This window comes from Hibiscus syriacus, unplaced genomic scaffold, assembly GCF_006381635.1.
Source record: "Hibiscus syriacus cultivar Baekdansim isolate YM2019G1 unplaced genomic scaffold, ASM638163v2 tig00111503_pilon, whole genome shotgun sequence".
In the NCBI taxonomy this organism is placed as follows: Eukaryota; Viridiplantae; Streptophyta; class Magnoliopsida; order Malvales; family Malvaceae; genus Hibiscus; species Hibiscus syriacus.
The window spans coordinates 234,493-259,787 of NW_024063106.1; the positions used below are offsets into that span (position 1 = coordinate 234,493).

Sequence of the window (25,295 nt, forward strand, 5' to 3'; positions counted from 1 at the left end):
CTTAGTTTTTTAGCTACACCAATCGATCATTTAATCTCCATTTGATCGCCCTTGACCTTTAATTCAACGTCCCACAATACCTCGTAGTTATAGCGAAAGAAATTATGTCATAAACGAAACTTAATCGAAAAATAAAAAGTGAATCAAAAGTTATTTTGTAGCTCTGGGATATTTTGGTTATTCTGTCCAACCTAAACACATGTACATTTTATGGTAATTTGGTAAGGTATGTTATTTCAAGGTTATTTTTCACTTTCAGGGGCAATCTTGGTCTTCTCACAGTACAATGACATTTTCTTAATTTTTCTCCATAGAACTATTTTTGTAATTTCTTATCCAAGTATTCCAGACATTTAACCTTTAAATAATTTAATCAAAAATTTACGGATCCTAAGGTCAATTTATTTACTTATTAATTACTGAACTTAGAATGGTTTTTGATCAGTCTTTTAATTTTTATATGAGCCATCTGGGTCTTATAAAGTGTTATGCTTTTATACCAAATTCAGTTCAAGTCCAACAATAATTAAATGCATCTAATTGACCAATCATTTCCATTCATGCATTTACTAATTATTAACGAGTTTCGAAAAGCATACAACAGGTAGTAGTGTATTACCTTAGTTTTTTAGCTACACCAATCAATCATTTAATCTCCATTTGATTGCCCTTGACCTTCAATTCAACGTCCCACAATACCTCGTAGTTATAGTGAAAGAAATTACGTCATAAAAGAAACTTAATCGAAAAATCAAAAGTGAATCTAAATATGAAACATTGAAAAGGCCTACGTGTTTGAATTTGATAAAATGGACTTCGGATTCGGACCCATGATGTAAAAAAAACATAAAATATGATTTTTTTTGATAAAATGACTTTTTTTTGTCAAATTCAAAGTTAACTTAGTCAAAGTCAATTGGTCAACGGGTCTGGTCAACGATCAACAGGTCTAGGTCAACGGGTTGAATCGGTCTGAGTTGACTTGGTTAACCCATTTCGAGTTGACTCAACTTCCAGAAGACTCGGCTAACTCGGCTGGATGACAACCCCATGTGCAACGAAGACGCGTGGCACGACATTTACGACGAGCGACGGAGATGGAGACGACGACCGATCACTCCTTAAGCCTCCAGTCGATGTTTCAACATAAATACAATTTAAATATTTAGTCAAAACATGGAATAATTAAACGAAAAGGATTGGGTTTTGATCATAACAGAATGAGGATCTTCGTGGCAGAGGCAATGAGGCAATATGATGACGAAATCGATAGAAAAATACATAAACAAAAGTGAAATTTAAAGTTCTCCAACAAAACTTCAAATTGCTCTTGCCAGCGAACGACGGGGCCAACGGTGCGGGATGCGTCGGGTTTTGCCCAGGTTGGGACGACGAGTATTTTGGCGATGGTGACACAACCCACGGTCGTATGTGGTAAACGAAATAGAGAAGAGAGATAAATGGGGGTTTGGGTTTTTGCTCGAACATTCTCAGAGTTTTTCACGACGATCGGAAGTGGCTTTACGGTGAATTGACAGAGAACTTTTGACCAGGGGACGACGTGGAACGGGGTAGTAGTGGTGATGCACACCACGGACAACAGACAGTGAACGATCGGAGCTCGACAGCGGCAAAAAACTTAACATTTTATGGGTTTCAAATTTTTGAGTTCCAATTAGGAGAGGTATCTGAAGGAAATTTTAAGATCTAAAATAAAACGTTTTAAAACAAATTTTATTATTTTAAATCATAAATAGTGCTTTAGTCTAATGGTTAATGCATAGACAACCATTCTTTAGGGCCAAGGTTGAATTAATAGTAGACACATCTTTTCGTTTCTTTTTTTTCTTCCTTTTTTTAATTCAAAGGAGATGGGAAAAATTAGGTTCAAGACCCTTAACTTCCTTGAAAACTTGAAAATTTAACCTATTATTTCAAAATCTTACACTTTAGTCCCTCAATAAAAATGAAAATGCTAAAATTATTCCTAGAATTTTAGGGTGTGACACACATAGTCACAACGTTTTCGAAAATAAAAAATCATAATCGGTTAAGTAATCATAAACGATCTTATTGGTTAAGAAATTATTGTTATCTCTTGAGATTTCGAATTGGAGCACTGCATATATAAAAGTATGAGTGTTCATTGTCAAATGGTTGAGAATCTTTGAACATACATTGTTATATTCAGTCTAGGTTTATTAAAAAAAAGTATGATCTTACTATATTGATTGTCTAAATAATGTTAATAAGCGTTAATTTAGTGTATACAAAGCTACACATTTTACATCGTCCAAGGGACTGTATTCACTATAGAATATGCCATTGTTTCTCTAACTTAGTGTATTAATATAATTGTTAATATGATATTTTTATTATTTTCAATGACGACATGACGTTGTTTTATGGTGACATGTCGAACATCACCATTAAATTTTAACATTAGGCTAAAATGAAACCTAAACTATACATTAGGTATTTTATTGGAGCCAAGCTATTGGAGGTGACCTGCCTAGAGTTCTTGACTGGTATAAAATTTGTAATTTTCGAAGACCATTCTTTGAAATATAATATATCAAAAAGAAATGTTCTACAGGAAGAGACCGTCGAGGCTCTCGATAAAATAGTTATCAGCATTTTTAAGAAATGGTTTGAAAAATATAAAAGATATATCTTAAAATGACCAATTTCACCCTATCATATAATTAGGTTGGTTACAATTTATATGAACCTTAATTTAATCGACATAATTATTAGTTAATTGCATAAGCTAATTTCGTTTTTCTCTTTTTAAATGATTAGTAATTTAAGTATGAATTATGAGGCGTGTAAGTTTAACGAACAAAGTATTTTTCCAGTTAATTATGAATTACGAGACGTGTAAGTTTTATGATCAAAGTATTGTTTCTTAGGATCCCAAAGGAACGATTTGACAAATAATTTTGAAATACCAACGTTTTGACATCTTTTGAAATAAATAATTAAATATTGAACGATACAGAGTCGAGTAATAAAACTCTATAATAAACAATATTTGTTATGATGTCATTTTAAATATAATAAATTAATTTTTTAATATTTAATCTTATTATAGAAAAAGAGAATTTTGGAGATTAATGCTATCAAGAAACTCATAAGACAATAAATTAAAATATGAAAATCTGAATATAACAAAAAAATAACTCTTGTATTAAATTTGTGGTTTATCTTGCAACTAAACGTATAACTACTATGGTAGAAATGATGATCGAGAGAAATTAAAGCTTAAACTTAACATCAAAGAGTACAAACCAAGCTATTTTCCCCCAAAAAATTTAAAGATTTCATCAAATTTATAAAATACTTCACTATTAGTTTTGGTTGTATAGATAAATTATCATCAAAGAATATCTTATTATATCATATTGTTGTACGAACCAAATCACATCAGTAGTTAAAAGAATGATTATTATTTTTATAAATTTCGGGTTCGAGCACCAATGACTGCAGTAAGGGTGATAAAATGTTCATTGTCAAATGATTGAGAGAATATTGAGAAAAGATATTACTTTATAATCACGTTAACTTAATTATATATATATATATATATATATATATATCAAAATAAATTTAGACACGTTTTATATATAATAAAATTTGAATATAAAAATTTAAAGTTTTAGAACTCAAGGTAAAACTAAAATAATGGTGCAGATCTAATCACACTGTGTAAAATTATTTTACTTTTACGCCTGTTTGGGATCATTGGATGAAAGATAGTCCTAAAAAGATGTAAAACTAAAGAATTTTACAGAATACAAGCGAATATGTATATGTATATATATATATATATATATATATAAAGTATGTAATTACTTATCCAAAAAAAAAAAGTATGTAATTGGTAAATAAAAATTTAAACAAAGGTCACTACATTTATGAAAAGTTTATATTTCAAAAACCTTGTATTACGTTAATTACGTGAAGTTCCAAATTCAAATTGAACTCTCGTAAAAGGAAAACGTAATTGTTTTAGTCGTTCACCTTAAAAGCCTAACTTGTGGGGAAAAAAATATTATTGCCTTCTCCCTGTAAAAGATGTTTGGACGGTGACAAAAATATCCTTTCATTATAGGGTACGTACCCTGAAAATGTCAATAGCCACAATATTTTTTCTCTCCCCAAGATGTGATTAAATATTAAAATTTTATTTTTAGTTAAATTAATTATATCAATTATCTTTAAATTATTATTGAATCTTAAATTAGCTTACAAACTTTAAAATATTTTAATTAAAATTTCATATTATTAATATTTTATCAGTCAAATAAAAAAAAGAATCATCTTATATATGATAGAGATCATGGCCATCTCAAAATAATGCTAGAATTTGAAGAAAATATTTTTCAAAAGTTGATTTTTTTTATGATTTTATTGTTAAATATACAAATGCTTAAGTATAAAATTTTGAAGATGACAAATTGAATTATGAATAAAAATATATATTCATATTATATAAAATTTTGAAATCTTTAAAAGGTTATGATCATATTTTTTTTATTATCCTTTCTATTTTTATGTCGTACATTTTATTTTGATAAATAAATCTCTCAATGATTAAAATGTAATCTTAATCACGTCAAAATCAAAAGGTAATCTTAGCATAACCATGTTAGGACTAGTTATGATTAAATTATGGTGTTGATTTGAATAAGTTTGGAAATTATAAGATAGAAATAAGTGGCCAGTTGCCTTCTTCTCTTTGAAGCAAAAGGTAAAAGAAAGAGAGGGAATCGAGCAAAGCAAGCAAGAAACAGAAAAAGCAAAGATATTTTTTTATTCAACATGTGAAAGTAGAATTGCTTAATATATATATATATTCTGATAGTGACAGTACTCACAGAAGGTTGGCAAATAAGTAGGGGTCCCACAGACACAAGGGTAGTGACCCTTTATGAAGCTTAGACAAAACTCTGAAAGGTCCCCAATTCCCCCCTAAACAAGGGGCATTATTAGACTGTCAGTACCCTTCTGTTGGACAGTCACCTCAAGTTTTTTTTAAAGATAAGATTTGTGGTTCAGCTCATGTGTTGGACCCATGATCATGAACCATGCCAAACCATAGTTAGACAGCAAGTTAGCCTAGCCTTGTGAAAATGATCGGTTACTGTTGTTAATTAGTCCTCAACTAATTCCACCACCATACTTTTTCTCATATTTATGTTTAAACTACTTGCAAGATCTGCATATATATCCAGCTTTCAGACTTATTAAGACAGGGTTTAGGGTATGCATAAACCCGGAATTTAAGAATTAAGACTGTTGAAATTGACTGTACATCCACTGACAATGGAAAAAATAGAAGCTTTACGATGCCCTCATGTTACCTAATTTCACTGCAGGCAATGCAAAAAAATCATATGCTAAAGATTGTATTCAACTAACTTGTTTGACTCAACTACTTTGGATGTCATCAAGTATATATAATATATATTAATTTTATATAAATTTAAACGGTTAGATAAATAAAAATAGATAGTTAAAATTATCTTCTTATTTTATTTTTTCAGTATATATCTTTTTATTTTTATTATTAATTTCAACCATTTACTTTTACTCTTTCAATGATCATAAAATCTATGTAAAATTAAAAGAATTTTACATAATATATCTGAATCCTATCCATATATATATATCAAACTCTAGTTGGTAGTTGACTGGATTCTTCTTTTGCTTTAGGTCCATTTTTTTCACCATCTCTAAAGATCACTACCCTGTTTGTAGGTGGAATTGTGGTAGCTACCAGTCTAGTAAAGTAAGGACCGAAACTTAAACAATGGAGGCATGGGAATATAGAAATACACTACTGTATATAACGCAAAAGTCTCCTTTCAATAAAATTTGTTCATTCACGGTGTTATCACTCGAGTTATGGACATGTTGATTGTAATATTTAGACTGTCACGGTTATAAACAATTTATTTAGTCTAATTTAGATGGATAGTTACAACTAATATTTCATAATAGGATTGTAGGCAGTTTATATTGTCTTATTTTCTTGAAATAGACGTAGAAAAAGATGATGAAATATAATTTTCCATATTGACAGAATAATTTTATTGTAATTTTTGTGTTAATGTTAGGTTTAAGATCACAACAATTACTTGTAGATTGATATGTTAAATGAATATGATTATCTGTTATATTTGACTCCTAAATTATAATTGATAATTAATTTAAATTTTATTATAATTCCAATAGTTGAAGATATTTTAGTAATATATTTATTTTGGGTAAGAATTTTTATGAAATAATCTTTGGTGACTAGGTATTTAAGTATATAAATAGAGATTATGTCTCAATGTTTAGGATAGTGAGAGAGAGAATTATTTTGGAAATATGTAATCATTTTTTTGGATATATATAACTTTTGAGGTTTACATTGCATAGATACTTTTGTAATGATGTTGGAAGAGTGATTTGGTATATATCGAGTTTTGATATCTACATCAAATTTTGGGATATATGTGATATCATGTATATGTACTCTTCATATTCTATACTGAATTATTGTTCAACTAGCCCGTGTAGATAAGCAAAGCATAACCAAATTAAATCTCATATCTTATGTATATCTAATTTTATGAATTTCTATCCTCAAATTTCTAATACTACCTGACAATATATTTGATTCTCACACATAATGTGATCTTAATGATAGTCATTTCAAAAATCATATTAAGAGAGAATGGATGATTAAAAAGTACACCAAATCGAAGTTTGATTAACATAAAAGGACTCTTCGAAAATCTCTTCTTACTCTGAAAAGTTTTATTTCTAACATAATTTGTTTGTGGAGGATACATAAGAGGTATAAATAATATTATTTAAGTAACCTAAAGTTTAGTAGCACCATATAAACATATAATTAGTGAGAAATATTTTAGATACATTTACTTTTGTGTTTATGAGAGAGAGAAAGGGATTCTCAGGTCATTTAAATGCAGCAACTGACATGGGAATGGAGACCAAAATTTGTTGGTGTAATAAAAAGAGGAATCCCAACAATGATTCAATTTCCTTTTTTCACTTTAACATTGCTATTCAAAGACAGCGGATTTCACTTTTGTCCTCATCTTCTCACAACACATGAAACAAAGCTTCAACATAGACTTTAATAAATTCCAAGCATCTTCTGTTTTTTTTTTTTTGCTTGTACAGCAGATGTTCTGTCTGCCTTTTTCTGTTCCACAAGCATTAAAAGAGGGAACATGGACAGTGAGCAAGAGATGAACAACTGATAGATCTTGTTACATTCATAGTATAATGAAATCTATGGAAAGTGTACCTCCAAGGTGCCCTCTACGAGGCCGATGGCATGCCCTGTCTGTCCTTGGATTGGGGTGCCCTCTCCCCACTATCCGAAAAAAGAAGGTAAAATCTAGGTAAAACTTCATGCTGTATTCTATGGTCCAATTTTGCAGTTGTGGCCATTTTGATGTTCCATGAATAAACCCAATGGGCCTTACCTGAAGATTGTATATTGCAATATTTCTTATCTGGTGTCCAAGGCCCAAGCATGGTATAGGTGCTTTCTTCTTATTTTTTAGTAACATTCATGGAGACTTGTAATAAATTAAAAAATTCACATAGCTGTCTTTAACTTGAGAATGATGTACGAAATGAGTTTGGGATGGAATATTAGCAAATGATTTGGATATAAGGAGTAAACCGATGTGAAATGGTGCAAAAAAACATCCACAGATGACGATGACAATTCCTCATAAGATTACAAGAGAATGGACGAATTAAGTACATCAACACACTTGTTTTATCACAAGGGAATGAGATGAGAAAGAGAGAGGGCTGGTTTTTGACCATACATATCACTTAGTCTGATCTCCAAGCCATCAACATAGCACCACCAACATCCCTCCCTCGAACCCGATGTCATAATCGTCGTATCCATCGTCTCTGTCTTTCTAATTATCGTAATGCTTCGTCGGCTTAAATCCGTCAGCAAAAGCTGCAGCTGCAAAGAAAGTGGTGGCGGCATCCACAACACCGGCTGCAGGTTCGTTGCTGCTCATAATACTACTATAGACTTCAACTCTAGTCCCGGTAAGTACCCATTTTCGGAACTCGTGCAATGCGTAATTTGGAACATTACCATTAACGGATGTGAAATGGAGCAGATTTGAAGGCGAATTGTCTATACGGAAGGAGTACGCCTAAACCGGCTATAAGTAGATACAGAGGAGTGCAAGTTTTCACTTACAAGGAGCTCGAATTGGCCACCGATAACTTCAGTGAAGCAAATGTTACCAAGAATGGAGGGTCGAGTGTGGTGTATAAAGGGGTTCTTGTTGATGGCACCGTGGTGGCCATTAAGAGGCTTCACCGTGATCGAAAGCGAGGGGAGCGCTCTTTAAGGACGGAGGTGGATCTGCTAAGCCGGTTGAAGTCTCCTTATTTGGTGGAGCTATTAGGCTATTGTGCAGACCAGCAACATAGGCTTCTGATATTTGAATTCATGCTTCATGGTACTCTGCAACAGCATCTTCATCATCCCGGCGGTGAATATTGGCCGTTGAATTGGGGAAGCCGGTTAAGGATAGCCCTTGATTGTGCTAGAGCACTCGAGTTCCTCCATGAGCATGCTACCCCTACTGTTATCCACCGTGACTTCAAGTGCACAAATGTATTACTAAGCCAACACCTCCTTGCCAAGGTGTCTGATTTCGGATTGGCCAAAATGGGGTCGGATATGATCAACGGTCAGATTTCAACACGCGTCCCGCGGTTCACGGGAAATATAGCTCCAGAGTGAGTCCCTCATCATGTTTCATCATCGGAATTATCACCGCCACACTAATGAATCGAAATTCTGGCAATGCAGATATGCATCAACAGGCAAACTTACCACGAAATCCGATGTCTACAGCTACGGTGTGGTGCTTTTACAGCTTTTAACCGGTCGGAAGCCGGTCGATATCACGAGGCCTCCAGGAGAACATGTCCTTGTTTCATGGGTTAGTGTCCAAAGCTCATAAGCCATATTCCTCTAACCCTATAAGGAAATTTTTCGACCAATGGTCCAACTTCTCATAACTTGACAGGCATTTCCAAGGCTAACAAACAGGGACAAAGTAGAAGAAATGGTTGATCCAGCCATACAAGGACAGTATTGCAAGAAGGATCTGATTCAGGTGGCTGATATTGCTGCAATGTGTGTGCAACCGGAAGCCGATTATCGACCTTTGATGGTCTACGTTGTACAGTCACTGATCCCTTTAGTTAAAAACGTCAGCTCCGTTAATTCCGCCGGGTTCTCTAGATTTAATCGTCGAAGCACCGGTCTGAAGTATTAGTACACATCCATGTAAATTGCAGAGCTACATAACTATTTTCCTGTTCTTATGGTTGCATAAAAATAAAGGCTACTGCCCGGCGTGGCATGCAACTTTATGTTCGAAATGCTTAAAAAATGCGGCATTTTGTATGTTCAAAATTCAAATTTTTAAAACGACAACTCTTTTCTCTATCATCAAATTGTATGCAGCATTAATTACGATTAATGAATAATCTTTAGGGTGCGTTTGGTTCACAGAATGTAAGATTATCGGTGGGAATAAAAGATTACCAGAGAATAGAATTACTGGGAATATTGTATTTTGTGTTTGGTTGGTTTAGCAGGAATGTAAGATTATTGGAATGTATATTTGACTAAATTGTCCTTATTATATATTTTTATAATATTATAAATTGTAAAATATTTATATATTTTCTTTAAAAAAATTAAATTCATAATATTTATATATATTTTTTTACAAAATTAAAAATATAAAAAAGGTTTAATGAAAGGGTAATTTTTTTTAACCCCTGAACTTCATATAAAATTTTAATTATAGATTTTTTTGTAAATCTAAAATAATTTAAGGATACATTTTTAATTTAACCTTCGTAGAATTTTTATTATTCAATAACAGAAGAATGATATTTTTGAAAAAAAATAAAAATTTAAGGGCATTTCAGTCAAAACGCCGGTAATGTTACAATACCTAAGGGAAGGGAGGTAATGATATTCCTGGTAGTATACCCAAAAAAATCTACTATTAGTAATAAAACATTACCGGAAATGAGATTATCGGCCAACCAAACATGAAAATGTCCCACAATCCTTGAACCAAACACCCCCTTAGAGTAGTTAAAACGCTCCGTAATTTCAATAGAAATGTTCATGCACAATATCAGAGAAGAGTTCTCATTGATCTTTAAATTTTTTAGAAAACAGTCCGTATTTTCTCAAAAAAGAATTGTAGATACATGATCACAGAACTAGAAGATTCATGGGGAAGAGACAAAAGTTGAGGTTAGTGGAGCAATGGCGATCGCAGAAGATAGAGACCTGCAATTTCGTTCAATCAAAGTGATTTGCTATTCGAAAACAACAAGACCTTCGGCAGCAAAAAGGACAGTGGAACAAAACACAGTGTTTCTGTATAATAGACGACAAAATGAACATTAGACTAAGCACCATCCAAAAAAAATTTATAGACTGGGCCAATATAAGCATAATACAAATTTTATCTAAAAAAATTCATATATATATATATATATATATATATATATTTTGATCATCTACCGTTAAAAAATAACAATGATGTTAACATGTTTTTTTTTAATTTTTTTCTATCATGACATGATATTATCTTATAATTATACATCAACATCACCACTATTTTTTTTTTAAAGATGAGAGACCAAAACATAACTAAAATATAACATTAAGTGTGATTTAAAATAAATAATAGTTGAGTGACCAAAATAGAAATCGAATAATAATGACTTAATAAGCAATTTACCCTTTCTAGGCATAGGGGGGCATGGCTTAGATACACCCCTGATTGATGTTCTCTCTAAACTTATCTTCCGTTTGCGCCACACACCTCTATTACTGTTTATCTTCTCCGCTGCTGGTGACCGTCCCTTCCTTTTGGCTCGTCACAAACATTTCTACTGCTGACCAACCCTATCTTCCGCTTGTGCAGTACGATGAGAATAAGTGGGGAGGTGGCATCATGCATCCACGTCATAAGCTCGAATGAAAGCAAAAGAAAGGCTTTTTGCAAAGGAAGTAGCACAGAGATTGACTTAGAGGAATATACACTCTTTCAAGCTCACAATTTTGATTCTTAAATGTGACGGTTCTGTAAAACCCAACCGTAAGTCCCAAATCAAAACAAATTTTCTCCATTCTTTTTGCAAAACTGTATACATAACAACGAAATTCAAACAGATCTAAAACGAAGCTCATCTCATCATGAAGGTTGGAGAGATATTGGGCCAGCAATTTAATGACTTCGAGAGGAGTGGTGGTGGAGGACTCGATCTCATTGATTACCAGCTAAGATTCGAGAAACAAATACGAGTATCAGAGACTGCAAGTATTAGAAGAAGAATAAAATAAAATTTCAGTAGAAAAAGGAAGGCTGTACCTAGTAGGTGCCGACGGCGATGTAAGAGCGATAGACGAGGCAGTCGCGCTCGACGGCCTGTAGTGTTTCGTGGATTACTAGTAATGTTTGTTAATTAACCTCGTTTTCTTATACTAAATTATAGGTTTAAATGTATTTTGTTAAAATTTAATTTAGATACTTCAATTTTATGGAATGAAACAAATCATAAAATTTTAAAAATGAGTTTTGATTTATTTTTAAAAAAACATTATACTTTTTCTAGAAACTTCAAAAAATTGATTTTTAAAATATATATTTTAAAAAAATTGAGATTTTTTTATTTTAAAGATTTTAATTATATATTTTTTTATAAATTTAATATTTATTATGTATCTCGAAGCATGTTCTTAGAGTGTCTCTCACACACACACATATATATATATATATATATATATACAAAAACAACGAGATAATGCATTGAAATTAATTAAGGCATGCTTCTTGATATTCATAATTCTAGAAATGAGACGTTCAAAACAAGAAACTTGACGAAGGATAAGATTTTAGTTTTATTATTTTGAAATGATAACCCTTGGGCAATGATATTTATATTTGGGGATGAAAATAAGTCGAGTTATTAAGTTTGACTCGATTTCAAAAATTTTAAAATTAGATTTAATTCGATTTGAAAATTTTAATATGAAAGTCTTGTATTGTATTTTTTTTAATAACATATAAATATTAATATTATTAATAATTTAATTTAAAAAATCTAAAATTTAATATATTATTTTTTTCCCGAGTAGCTCGCGAGCTTTTCGACTCGGGTATCAAGTTGCTCGTTTCGGCTCGTTAAAAATTTGAATCGAGTTCAACCTTAAATTGAATTAATTCAATTTAAGAATTAATCAATCTCAAATAACTCGTAATATGTATGATTTATAGTACAATTCCTAAGTGCTACTTCCCCCAATTACCACGTGGAATCATCCATATTAAAGCAATACAAGTCAAGAGTATGCCGTGTTAGAATTGGTGTTATTTTGTCCCGATTGTTAGAAGATTTAGCAAGGAATTTCTCTTGCTTGAAATGATGCACCTTATTTACTTGAAACAAAGACTAAGTTGATGGTGATGCTAAGCTGACTTCTATGGGATGACATAGTATTTCCATGGAGTGATTGACGGTGCATTTAGAATTTAGGTGCCCTATATAATGCACTTCATCTTAAGCCTCTAAACCCATTGCTCATTATCTCAGTTTCTCCATGGCTAACTTCGGTTTTACGGCTTCAGCAATGCTGCTGCTCTTTGGCCTGCTAATGGCTTCTTTCCATCCCACAAGTAATCTCTCTTTCTCTCTCTAACATGTATTAGTTACGAATAAAATATTAATATTTGTTGTACCGATAATGTATACTTTTATGTATCACCAATAAACTAAATTAACCACACATATAAGTTACTTTGAAATTCATTTTTAGGTTGATTATCCATTTAAATTAATGATTGTACTTACTTGAGATTTTATTTGTGTCTCACGTATAAAAATTTTGTGTTGTTAATATATGCGCGTCTACTTTAAAAATAGAGTAAACTATCTATTTGGTCATCTACCAATAACTTGTTTTTGTTTTGGCCGCACAACTATTATTCTTTAAGAAATCATTGCTAATATTACTCTTTTCTGTTTTAATCACTCGTTTAAAATTAGTAATAATGTTAACATGTCATCATAAGGTATTAAAAAAATACTATATCAATATCACTGTTAATTTTTTAACGACAGATAACCAAATGACAACAAAAATATAACATTAGATATGATTTAAAAAAATAATTAAATCATCAAAATAAAAACTAAATAATAAATAGATGATCAAATAGATGTTTTATGTTAAAATAGAAGATAATTTAGCGTAAAATAGTGTATAGAGAGGCAAGTAAAATTCAGTTCAACTAAAAAATATTATTATTTCAACGTAGGTGGCCAAGTAGGTGTTTGCTACGGCATGATGGGCAACAACTTACCGTCAAAGGCCGACGTTGTAGCCCTCTTCAACCAGAGAAACATAAGGAGAATGCGACTCTATGATCCCGACCAAGATGCTCTCCGTGCTCTCAAAGGCTCCAACATCGAGGTAATGTTAGGCCTTCCCAACGACAACCTTCAGCGGATCGCCGGCAGCCAAGCCGAAGCCAACACCTGGGTACTGAACAACGTCAGGAACTACGCCGACGTCAACTTCCGCTACATCGCCGTCGGAAACGAAGTCCAACCTTCGGATCCCGCTGCACGTTCTCTACTCCCCGCGATGCAAAACATTCACAACGCCATAGTCTCCGCCGGACTTGATAATAAAATCAAAGTTTCCACCGCCATCGACACCATCACACTCTCGGAGTCTTCCCCTCCATCGAGAGGGTCTTTCAAGCCCGAATCAAGACAGATTCTGGACCCCATCATCCGCTTCCTGGTGAACAACCGAGCTCCGTTGCTCGTCAACTTGTACCCGTTTTTCAGCTACGACGACAACCCCGTCATCAGTTTAGATTACGCTCTCTTCAGATCACAAAACCCAGTCGTCTCGGATCCTCCGTTGCAGTACCGTAACCTTTTCGACGCCATATTGGACGCCGTTTACTCCGCCCTGGAAAAATCCGGTGGCGGTTCTTTGGAGATAGTTGTATCGGAGAGCGGATGGCCGTCGGCTGGAGGTCGGAAAAGGGGAGCAACGAATATCGATAATGCGAGAACTTATAATCAGAATTTGATACAGCATGTGAGAAATGGGACGCCGAAGAAGCCTGGAAGGGCTATAGAAACTTACATTTTCGCCATGTTTGATGAGAATGGTAAACCTGGGGAAGAGATCGAAAGGCACTGGGGACTTTTTCTTCCCAATCGGCAGCCTAAATACGCTATCAATTTTAACTAAACAGCTGCCGGAAAATCATTAGACCAAGGTATTTGGATAATAAGAGCGTTTCGCTTCTCCCTGTAAACGCATGTGTCTGTTACATAGTAATATTGAAAATAAAATGATGAAAGCTAGAAGAATACGAAGTCTTCTTGGAAGTCATCTTTGTCTTCAAATTAGCTTTGAATGGTTGAAGGACTCGGCCTTTATGGCAACATTGTCAACATGAAATTTGCAAAGGTTTTGTTAAGGATTAATTTAAAAATAAGTATCTAAATTATATTTAAAGTTAACTTTACGTAGTTAAAAGATTTTTTTTTAAAAAAATGAGTGTCTAACGTTTCTAATGTTACGCTTTTAGATGTCTAGACCGATACCACTATTAAATTCGATCGTTAAGTGATGCACATCATGCATATAAAATTTCAAATTTTAAAATTTCAAATTTTTTAAAATATATTTTTTAAAATTTTAATAAGTCTGACACATGTCACTTAACGGCTAAATTTAACGACAAACACCTTAAAGTATAACGTCGGAAACGTTAGACACATATTTTTTAACTTGTCAACACCATTTTTTTAACAAAATAAAAATTAGTGTCGCCATCGACCTTTGATGTAGGTCAAATACCTAAAAACGACTTTTAATTTTTTTTAAGAAAAATCATTTTAAAAAAGATAAGATGGGTCTGTGTGTTACCAGATTTTTTTTTAAGAGTTTTAGAGTCTGCTACGCGTGGGGAAGGATTAACACCCTCACAACGTCCAAAACTAGTCCATACTGTTAGATGGATGCCCAACCATGTTTTAGGAGTCTATAATGTGAGATGGGTGTCCAACCCTACTGTACCTGTAACGGCCCAAAATACGAATTAGGAGTTTCGGATTTATTCGTTTGAGCTTATGAATGATTTTACCTTAGTATATGAACATTTGGATCCAAGTGGATTTGATTTGGGCTTGGGATGAGCCTAGCTAGCTATTAAAGGGGATGCTTTTAATCATGGACCAAGGGAGGAAGGACTAGGTGAACAATTATCATAAATTTTCAAACAAAGGTCGAATCCCATTTAATTGGGATGATATCACGTCTGTTAGCCCTTCTTTTTTTCCTCACATTTCCTTGTATTCTTCCTCTCTTCCTTGCCACCTTCTTCTCCTTCAAAAAATAAAGAAAGGTTGAACCTTTAGGAAAACCAACCATCCCTTGTGAATTATAAGGTAAGAATCATGAACTACACCTCTTAAGCTTCAAATTAAGCTCTCTTTTTGCAAGGTTTGGGTAAGTTAACCAAAAAGGATTTTAGTGGGGTTTATAGAATACTAAGTTCTGGTTCGTTTTATGAGGTTTAAATTGTAAGAAAACATTTCTAGATTCTTCCTAAGGTTCAAAATGAGTTAACAACTCATTATGCTTGATTTGATTAGTGCAAGAGCAAGAGGAGAGTCAAAAGCTAAAGGCAAGGAAAAGCTAGTCCTTGGGTGATTTGAGGACGTTTTTCAGTCACCTAGCTTCAAGGTAACACAATTCTAACTTGTCCATACCACGTGTAGTTCATTAAATGTGCATAAATAGTATGGTTTAATTCATGAAACATGCTAGAGTAATTTCCATGGCAAGATTAGTATTTGTGTGTTGCAAGCATGAAAGTACATTTTGACCTCTAAGACTCTAAATAAGATGTTAAGCATGTTTGCTAGCCTTAGAGGAAATTATTGAGTTGATTTTTTGGTGTTTTATGAGCTTAAATAAAACATTCTCAGAAAAAAGGATTGGTCCCTCGACCAAAGGGATCAATCCCAAAGTTTATGTCCAGCAATGGATCGATCCCTCAGGAAAAAGGATCGAATGATCGATCCCTCAACCAAAAGGATCATTCCTAAACTTTCTGTTCTGCCTAGGATTGATCCCTTTTCAAAAGGATCGATCACTCGGAGAAAAGGATCGATCCCTCTAATTAAAGGATTGATCCCTTCATTGTTTTGCCGACGGAAAAGGGTAGAATTTCATTCAATAGAGCTATAAAGTGTTATGAAATGTTGTCTTGGCCTCAACATGTTTGAATGAGTCCAGTTTGGTCCGTTGATTGTTTTACCTAATTACTTAAACCCTAAATCCAAAAACTAATGATAATGATCAAGCTCAACTAACAAAGTTACGAAATAAAGTGACATAAAACTGGCATTGTTTGATACTCGACGAGACGACGAGGACACTCGAGTCACTTAACAACATGAACGTTATGTGTGTACAATATGGACATCCCAAGTACTCTTGAGGAGTAGGCTAGTCGGGCAAGTGTCGATGCTTCGTGATCCGGACTTGACCCAAGTTTTAAGGAGACACTGATTTTGCGTGACCCATGTCTTCCTTAAGTGTTGTAAGTAAAGAGTGTTGTGAGTTCTGTGATCCTATGTGACCTCGAACTACACTATGATACTTACCGTTTCCTTGAGTTTTGCATTGCTCATGACTATATTGTATCATGCTTATATATTGGATGCATGTAGTATAGCTTGGTTATTTTTGGTGGCATAGAGCTTGTGAGCTTAGGGTAAAGGTATGTGTTTCCGTGCGTAGGTTAGTAGGTGCCAACTGAGGAGCTCTTCGCCAAACTTGGATTCCAGACTCGACTTCTTCAGAGTACGCTTCGAGAATTTTAGAGGGCATGTACTGTCATAGACCCTTATTTGTATATTGAGTCATAAATTATGTATTTTAAATTAATGATATATTTTGGAGACTTATGTCGGGAGCTCCCCGTATTAAACACTTATATTTTGTATTTTTGTGGTAATTAAATTTTATGGAAGATACCTTCATGAAACTTTTTTTTTAAAAGTGGTTAGTCACTCACGTGGTTGCATGTAAAATCGAAATTTGATGACCTTCGGTTCGAATTGGATTAGGATGTTACAGTACCCTTACGTCAGGGTAGTTCTGGCAGTTAATCATCTCTAAATATGCATAAAGGTGCTACTTGATTATGTTTCCACCAAAAATATTTTGTTTATGTTTTGTGTAATGACATTTAACCAAATGTGAATCGTCTTGTGAACTTGTTATCCACTATGGTTACAAATAGCACAACCTTTTGTCAGCTTTAGTTAAGTGGTTCACATCTTTTGATCAAACATTGTTAAGACATGTGACATGCAATGTATTATTTTACTTATGTATATTGGTTAAACATGTTATGTATAAAATACAAAGAAAACTTATTTGAAATTATGAAATGAATGAATGGTGTTAGATATATTATGCATGGAATATATTGCTGATATATACTTTCAAACATTACTCATATATTTCTCAAATATGTTACAAATCATATGTCTTCTTTGTTCATAACACATTTTATTTAGTAATGATAAACACTGCATTACATTAATAAACATTATAATACATTGATATTTCAATTACAACATAGCAACCACAAAACATTACAATGATAAACACAAACAGTAAAATACAAACATTACCCTAAATTTTCAGTTTCACTAAGAACACAACCATTTTCTTTCTCAATCTTCAGTCCCACTAAGAACACAACCATTTTCTTTCTCAAATTAAGAGATGGAAATTTCTAATATCACTCCCACTAAGAACAAAAAAAAATCCAAACAAATTTTTGTTTATTTCTTTCTTGCTCCATGGCTCCAATCCTTTTAAGAAAACCAGAAATAGCAACCTTTGAGCGCGAACTTACTGGTGGATCATATCAACAACAAAAAAACTTGCAAACCCTAATGTCTTTTCCATAATTTTCACAATCCCAAAAATCTTCTTCTCGGATTTCGTTAGTCCAGTCAGTTGTCATCGTTGAACGAACTCCACAGAAGCACAATCGGTTTGCGTTTTCTGCATCCATTCTTTGATTTCAGCTTTCTCTTCTTCTTCCTTCACTTGATTGTTTATATTTTCTCTTTTGTAGTAGCTTGCTTGGGGTTTAGAAGAAGAAGAAGACCCTTTCCCAAATGAGTTTATATTCCTTTATATAAAAAAAATGTGGCTTTATGGTTTACCAATTTTTTTACGTGGCATTCTGATGTGTTAAAAAGTTTATCCAACATGGAATAACGAAAATAGTAAAAAATATACATCAGATGCGCCGTTTGATTTTTAACGACAATTAATCTGATTGAACATAATTAAATAGTGAAATGGTCTGACACCGTCTAAATTGTATGACCCATGATGTTTAATTGGGATATACCAATGACTCGAACAATTATATAAGGGTGGCACCATCCTCTCATAGTCCGTCATTCACTAATGAGATTAACAGACAGTAAACTTTACATATTTTCTAATAAAAAAATCATAATTTTATTTTTCTATTTATAAATGAATAAAAATAAATGTTAGATATTAAACTCTAAACATAAGTGTTATTAAAATTTAAATACAAATATGTAACATCTTCAATTTCGAACTAGATTATTTTTTTAAGTGATTGGAAAATCTCTTCGAGGATCAAGTATTTATTTTTATCAGTTAGATTCAATTGAGTTTATTGAATTAAATGATGATTCAATCTGATATTAATTAAAAATTCAAAGACAATAATTAAAAATTTAAGGATCAACTTGTAAAGGAAGTAAAGGTTGAAGAATTGCTTGGAAAATATTCCAAAATAAACATAAAATGGATTTTGATCCACATTATATTCTAGTTGTCAAACTTTTATATTATAGCAATTATGAATTAGGTGATTAGTGTAAAAAAAATTTATACTTAGGAAATTAGCTAAATAAGAATTTAGAGTGAAAACATCATTTTCCCTTCAATTCTCGCTTAAAATCGATTGAAAAAGAGAAACCTCCCAATTCTTCATCTTATTCCAATGACCTTAAACCATTGTTGAATCCTTCCAAGAACTAGTGAGAGAAATTTAAGGACATACTAACCTATAGCATACTGTCATGATCTCTTCTATGCCAAGCTTTAGCTAAAACCTTGAAATACAATAGTCTATTAGCAAATTAATAATCGTTAACATAATTAACAATTTAGTATCTTTTTGGTTGTTTATTAGAAAATTAATAAATTATTAGTAATTATTAATTGTTAATTTAACATATTTTTTATTATCTATTAGCTAATTAGTAATTATTAGTTAGACCTTTCAATGCAATAGTGTTAATGATAACTACTAAAAAAATTAAAAAGTTAATAAAATGCTCGCAAACCTATCGAGTCAAGTTAATCTTTACTCGACTCAACTCGTTAAGGTCTCGAGTCTAACTCAAATTCGAATTGAACATTAATTGAGCCGAGTTCAAACAACTCACGAGCTACACCACTCATTAAGGGATCTTGTTATACAATATACAAATCTTTTAGTTTTACACAAATTTAAGACCAATAGATCAGGAAAATATATGACTAAGATTAGCAGTAAGAAATGAAAATATATTTACTGAAAATAAATGAATCAATCTTAATAATATATTTTTACTCATTCAACGGTCTTAAATCTATATAAAATTATAAAGTTTTACATTAGGATATATATATATATATATATATATATATCAAAACTATGTCTCTAACATGTAAAACACCACACCTTATACGCATTACCTACTGCATCTTTACCAACTATGAGAATACACCACATATAGATCACATATAACTTATAAATTATTTTAATATTAAACTTCTAATCGATTTTGTATTTTGTCGAATGCCTTAGTCAAACCTAATTGGAAGTATTCGTACATGTATAAGTGGAACATGTCAAGCTTTTATTTCTTGCAATTTCATAATTTCGATTCAACGAAACGTAGATCATATTTGATTCCTCGTGGTCCACGAAATTCCTTGGTTCAAACGTCAGCAATGGCTTGGTCGGCTACAAGACAGAACTCAGTGCATGTTGAACGAGGATCAAACAATCTAAAAGTCTAACCTCCGAGGTTCATGATTTAGATTTGCTGGAAGTTGAACAATGCAATTAAGAATTAAATGTTGTTTCTTTTCACATCTTAAACCACATAAAAAACCCTAACTAGCTAGTTGTAGTGAAGCAAATCCAAGAGTAAGCTGTAAATGAGACGAGACAGATTAAGATATTCAAGTTTAAATTGAATTCGAGCTTGAGTATTAATCGAACTAAGTCTGAGAACATTTTGAGTTCAAGTTTTGTTAAGCTCGAGTTTGAGTTTCAATCGAACTAAGTCTTCAAGTTCAAGTTTTTTTAAGCTCGAGTCGAACTTTAATTTATTTATTTATTTTAAGTTTGAGTCAAGTTTGATAATTTTAAGCTTGTAAGCTTTCAAGTATGATAATATTGCAATATATTACTCTATCGATCTGGAAGTTGGAGTTATCGTTTCAAGTTCACCAACTTGCAAGGTATCAAGCATAAAAGAACTCGTTAGCTCCCATGTTTCAAGCTCAAAACCCATTATATTGCAATATTTATTCTAGTCAACCAAATCATTCAAGCTTGGCTACCCAGAAATGTTGAACATTTTTTTGTTATAAATAATTATCTTAAAAATACAAGGTGGCAGTCAATATTATTTTCTGATTACATTCAAAATAAAATCAATACTTATTAATAAAATTAGAAAAAAAAAGAAATAAAATATCATTAATTCTCCTATTGACATGGTCTACCACTACTCTACTTGTCGTACATTGTGCAGATAAATAAATAAACCAAAATTGTTTAAAAGTGAATTAAGCATAATGTACATTTCTACACAAACCTCGTGGCTTTTAAGTTGACTTGAATATTAAACCCTTAAACCGGTGGACGGCTGGGGTCAGACTCGGCTCCAACCGGCAAAGTTGAGGTTCCTTCGCCTGCCACCTTCGGTGATTTTATGGAGGAGGCCCGACCGAAAAATGGTGGCTTGTTACTAAACACCCACCGGTCCGACTTAGCTCCGCAGTCCAGCTTCCCTCGACGCGAACTCCTTTCCCTTGGCAACACCAAGCTTGTTGTCCGGTTCAACTTTCGGTTCATCAGTTGCTTTCGAACATCGACAGGTAATCGTAGAGTGAACCGTTCCGTGTTCTCTCCCGGTTGGACCAAAGACTGAGATCGTACGAAGAAGAGTTTACGTGGACGGCCAGATCCTGAGCCACGTGTACGGTTTCGATTTAAAGTTGCGTTTGAATTATTTAATTCAACCTCCGAGTTAACTTGTCCCTCTAACTCACTGTTAACCACGTTGTTATTTATCTGTCTTTCCTCTTCCGGTTCCGAGTTACCGCCGTCGTTTTGAGCCTCGAGGTCTGACTCGGCGACGGTGTTACTCTGCGCCGTGATTTGACTCACGGGATCACCGGGTTGAGGGACGAGATTAGCTCTACAGACGGGGCAAGTAGTGTGAGAAGCCAACCAAGAGTCGATACATTCGGGGTGGAAAACGTGATCGCATTTGGGTATCAAACGCAGCGTTTCGTCGTCTTCGAATTCATTCAAACAAACAGCACACTCCAAAGCTCCTTTACCGATCTTATGATCCTTGACCTCGGAGTAAACCATGATCGGGAAAGTCTCGATCACCGACGCTTCGAGTCCGCGACCACGCATCGAATGCCCTGGTCCTCCGTTGACGGGGTGGACGCCGCGACGGGATCCTCCGGCTTCGGAACAGTTCCGGATGTAAATCACGAAAAGGCCGACGAAGAAGAAGGCCGCAACGAGAACGACGATTATTATGGCCAGGGAAGGGTTTAAACTGCCATAAGAGTAACGGTCGTCGTTTTGGTTCAAGTCCTGGGCAGAGGAACGCGGCGGAGAGAGGAGGAGGAGCAGGAAGAAGAGTGAGAAGGAAAGAGAAAAGATTCCATGGCGGACGGTGTACAACATGGTGAGAGGAGGAGCATCTGTGAGTGGAAAGAAGGGTGTTGGGTTTTAAATATGAAGAAGGAAAGGACTAAATTTGCATAATTTACATTTTAGTCTTTGTATATCATTTTCATTCTTTATTTTTAATTTTTATTTATCAATTTTTTTAATCAAGTTTGACTCTATGTTTTGCGTGACATTTTAATCATATTTATATTATGAAACGGATAATTATTTTTGATGAGCTGGTTTTCTATTTTTTATAAATTATTTTATTTTATCATATGTTCTTTAAATATCATATTTTATATTTTATTCTTATTATTTCAAATTTAAGATAAACTACTTATTTAATATTTAAACTATAAATTTTCATCCGTTTAAAACCTAAATCTTTTATCTTTTTTCAAAATCATACATAAAGTTTAATTTTTATTTTATTTTAGTATCTCACCGTTAAAAATTTAACGCGTTTAGTACATAAACTAACTTAACGCATTTAGTACATAAACTATCATTTTGATCCATTTTAGTACCTAAATTTTTATTTTTTTTTAAAAAAAATTAACATTAAATTTTGAGCAGGGAAACTAAAATTGAACAAAAACTAAACTTTATGTATGATCTTGAAAAAATTAAAAATTTAGGTATTAAAATGGACCAAAGCTGTTAGTTTAGGCACTAAGTGTGTAATTTATCCTGAACTTTATTGCACGAATTAAATTACCTCAGTGGTTAAAAAGATAATTGTTATTCTTAAGGATTATGGGTTCGAACACTAACTATTACATGATATTTGAGCGTTCATTGTTAAATGGTTTAAACTCTTTATATAAATCAGTTTGGTAGAGGCTAAAGCAATTCTATAGGGTGTTTATATGACATTGGAATTAGATGCTCATCATATTCGGATTGAAAATATTATATTAGAATTAAATCATAAATAAATATGATACAAGATCAGGATCTAATCATGACAAATCATAAAGAATATAATACTAAATTTGCGAAAGCGTACTTGAATTAATTGATAGGTTGAGATCTTTGAGTTTTTATTTGAATGTGATCTTCTTAGATAATAGGTGTACTATTGCCGTGAAAACTCTCTGACGAGAATAAGAGTAATACAAGTTAACCTATTTCTTGGGAACCACTACCTTTTTATATAGATTGAATATTAGGTCAATCTTTTAAGTATTTATAATTCTGCCCCTCATCAAGTTATAAATACAACTTATGGTATCTATAATTTGATTTCATGACACTTTAATACATATAACACATGTAACATAACTAGTCACTTAATTTTGTGTCATACTTTATGATAACATTGTACATTATACATATGTGCCCATAAATATGGATTTTAATCCATTAATCTCCCACTATGACAATATATATTTCTGACAAATGTACAACCTTAACAGCTTAAAATTTGCTATCATATAATAAATATTATATAACAATATCATCTATCAACTAAATCCATATAGGATCAAAGCGGCCTTTGCCATATCTATTATGACTAGATCCGTCAATGGTCACGTATACAAACATAGTCAAATGACATAAATCAATCATGAAGTGTAGCATGAAAATTACATGCAATATGAATCACACATGTCTATTTCCAACTGGTTCTCTTTAAACATTAATGAGATCAAATTTTACCAAAAAACAGAGTGTAGATAAACCAAAACAAACTTTATTTTTGCAGAAAATAACTTTAACATAAATATCCTTAAAATTGAATTAACTGAAATTTTGTCTATAAAAAACGATCATTAAAATTACAAACTCCCACTAAAACCAAATATCCTTAAATGATATTACACCCATATGAGTAGTATGCTTATATAAGACCTTGGGTGACAGTTCTTTAGTAAGCGTTGAGTTATGAGTTTGTACCAACATGTTCTATAAACACATTATCACTCTAAATTTTCTTTAACAAATAGAAACATAATGTCTATGTGCTTAGACTTAAGGTGTTTCTGTTATAAATGGAATAAATGACTACAACTTAGTTGTCACAGAATAACTCAAGTGGTATTTCTTATTAATCCATAATTAACAGTTCACGTGACAAAATTTTGCATCCATATTCTAATAAGTTGGAGTCTATAAACCTGATGATCTTTTACTTACTAGACCTCTGATATGTGAGCATGTAACATTTTTGCTCTTAAATATATTGTATGAATCAATTTGGCTGCTATCCAACGATCCATACCCAAATTGCTTAAATATCTACTTAATATCCTAAAATTGTACGCTATGCCTGAATGCGTATAAACTTGGGTATTCATTAAATTCTTTATTTATTTTGAAGCATAAGGAACCTTTTACATTTCCTTAGTTTCAAAATCATCCTTAGGGCACTGATCAAGACTAAACTTGGTTCCTTTAGTAATACATGGTATTATTTTGTTTACTCCCACTGAACTTATATTATATACAATTATCAACCAAATTCATCTAAAAACCAAATGATATAATCACTTGGTGAATTTTTTTATACAATTAACGGGAGTAATACTTGAACTTATAAATGAGTTGCATATCATTAGTTTTGTATCATAAGACACAATTTTTAATTGCACTATATAAAATATTACATCAATGTTACCATTGAGAAACATAATTTTGAAATCCAATTTATGTAACTCAAAATCAAATATGAGAAACAAGTATCATGATTGTAACATCCTCAATACCGGGTGAGTGACCAAATTGTAAAATTTTAGAATTTGGGGACAAAAGTAGAAAAGTTGAATAGTTTAATGATTTATGTGGAGATATTTCCTGAAAGTTGTTAGTAATTATTAAAAGAATGAAAGGGCAAAATGGTCATTTGACTTAGAAATGATAAAAAATGATATATATGTAGGTAGGGATAAGGATGAGGAGATATTTTCTCCACTTCATCTTCTTCTTCTTCATGTACGAGAGAAAGAGAGATCCAAGCTTGCAAAGGTGAGTTTTCTATTTTGTTGATTATTTGTTGATTTAAAGTTTGAGTTTTGATCATTAGATGATAAATAAGCTTAAGGAAAGCTTAAGTTATCTTAAAATCAAAAGATGAAGAAGTTATGAAAGATTAAAGAAAATGGGGTTTTAAGT

At 32.6% G+C, this 25,295-nt stretch overlaps 3 protein-coding genes across 3 annotated transcripts; 2 read left to right on the top strand and 1 right to left on the bottom strand.

Annotated features, from left to right (window-relative positions):
- Positions 1-7,977: 7,977 nt before the first annotated feature.
- Positions 7,978-9,350, top strand: LOC120163944 (receptor-like serine/threonine-protein kinase ALE2; the record flags this gene model as incomplete). Its single annotated transcript, XM_039173742.1, has 4 exons — positions 7,978-8,053; positions 8,175-8,805; positions 8,879-9,011; positions 9,099-9,350. Coding segments are annotated over 4 exons (1,092 nt in total), but the record flags the coding sequence as incomplete, so codon positions are not given.
- A 3,350-nt stretch (positions 9,351-12,700) lies between these two features.
- Positions 12,701-14,407, top strand: LOC120163919 (probable glucan endo-1,3-beta-glucosidase BG3). Its single transcript, XM_039173721.1, has 2 exons — positions 12,701-12,782; positions 13,425-14,407. Exons 1-2 carry the CDS (start codon positions 12,707-12,709, stop codon positions 14,375-14,377), a joined length of 1,029 nt encoding a protein of 342 aa, XP_039029652.1. The 5' UTR covers positions 12,701-12,706; the 3' UTR covers positions 14,378-14,407.
- Positions 14,408-21,066: 6,659 nt separating this feature from the next.
- On the bottom strand, positions 21,067-22,226 carry LOC120163920 (E3 ubiquitin-protein ligase ATL6-like). The gene has a single exon (XM_039173722.1). The coding sequence runs from the start codon at positions 22,191-22,193 to the stop codon at positions 21,117-21,119; it is 1,077 nt and encodes a 358-aa protein (XP_039029653.1). The 5' UTR covers positions 22,194-22,226; the 3' UTR covers positions 21,067-21,116.
- Positions 22,227-25,295: the final 3,069 nt, after the last annotated feature.

Excerpts from the sequence above, each read along its gene's own strand:
- LOC120163920 (XM_039173722.1), bottom strand. The coding sequence starts at position 22,193 with ATGTTGTACACCGTCCGCCATGGAATCTTTTCTCTTTCCTTCTCACTC.
- LOC120163919 (XM_039173721.1), top strand. The coding sequence starts at position 12,707 with ATGGCTAACTTCGGTTTTACGGCTTCAGCAATGCTGCTGCTCTTTGGC. Across the intron at positions 12,783-13,424 it reads GGCTTCTTTCCATCCCACAA|GTGGCCAAGTAGGTGTTTGC; the intron begins GTAATCTCTCTT and ends ATTTCAACGTAG.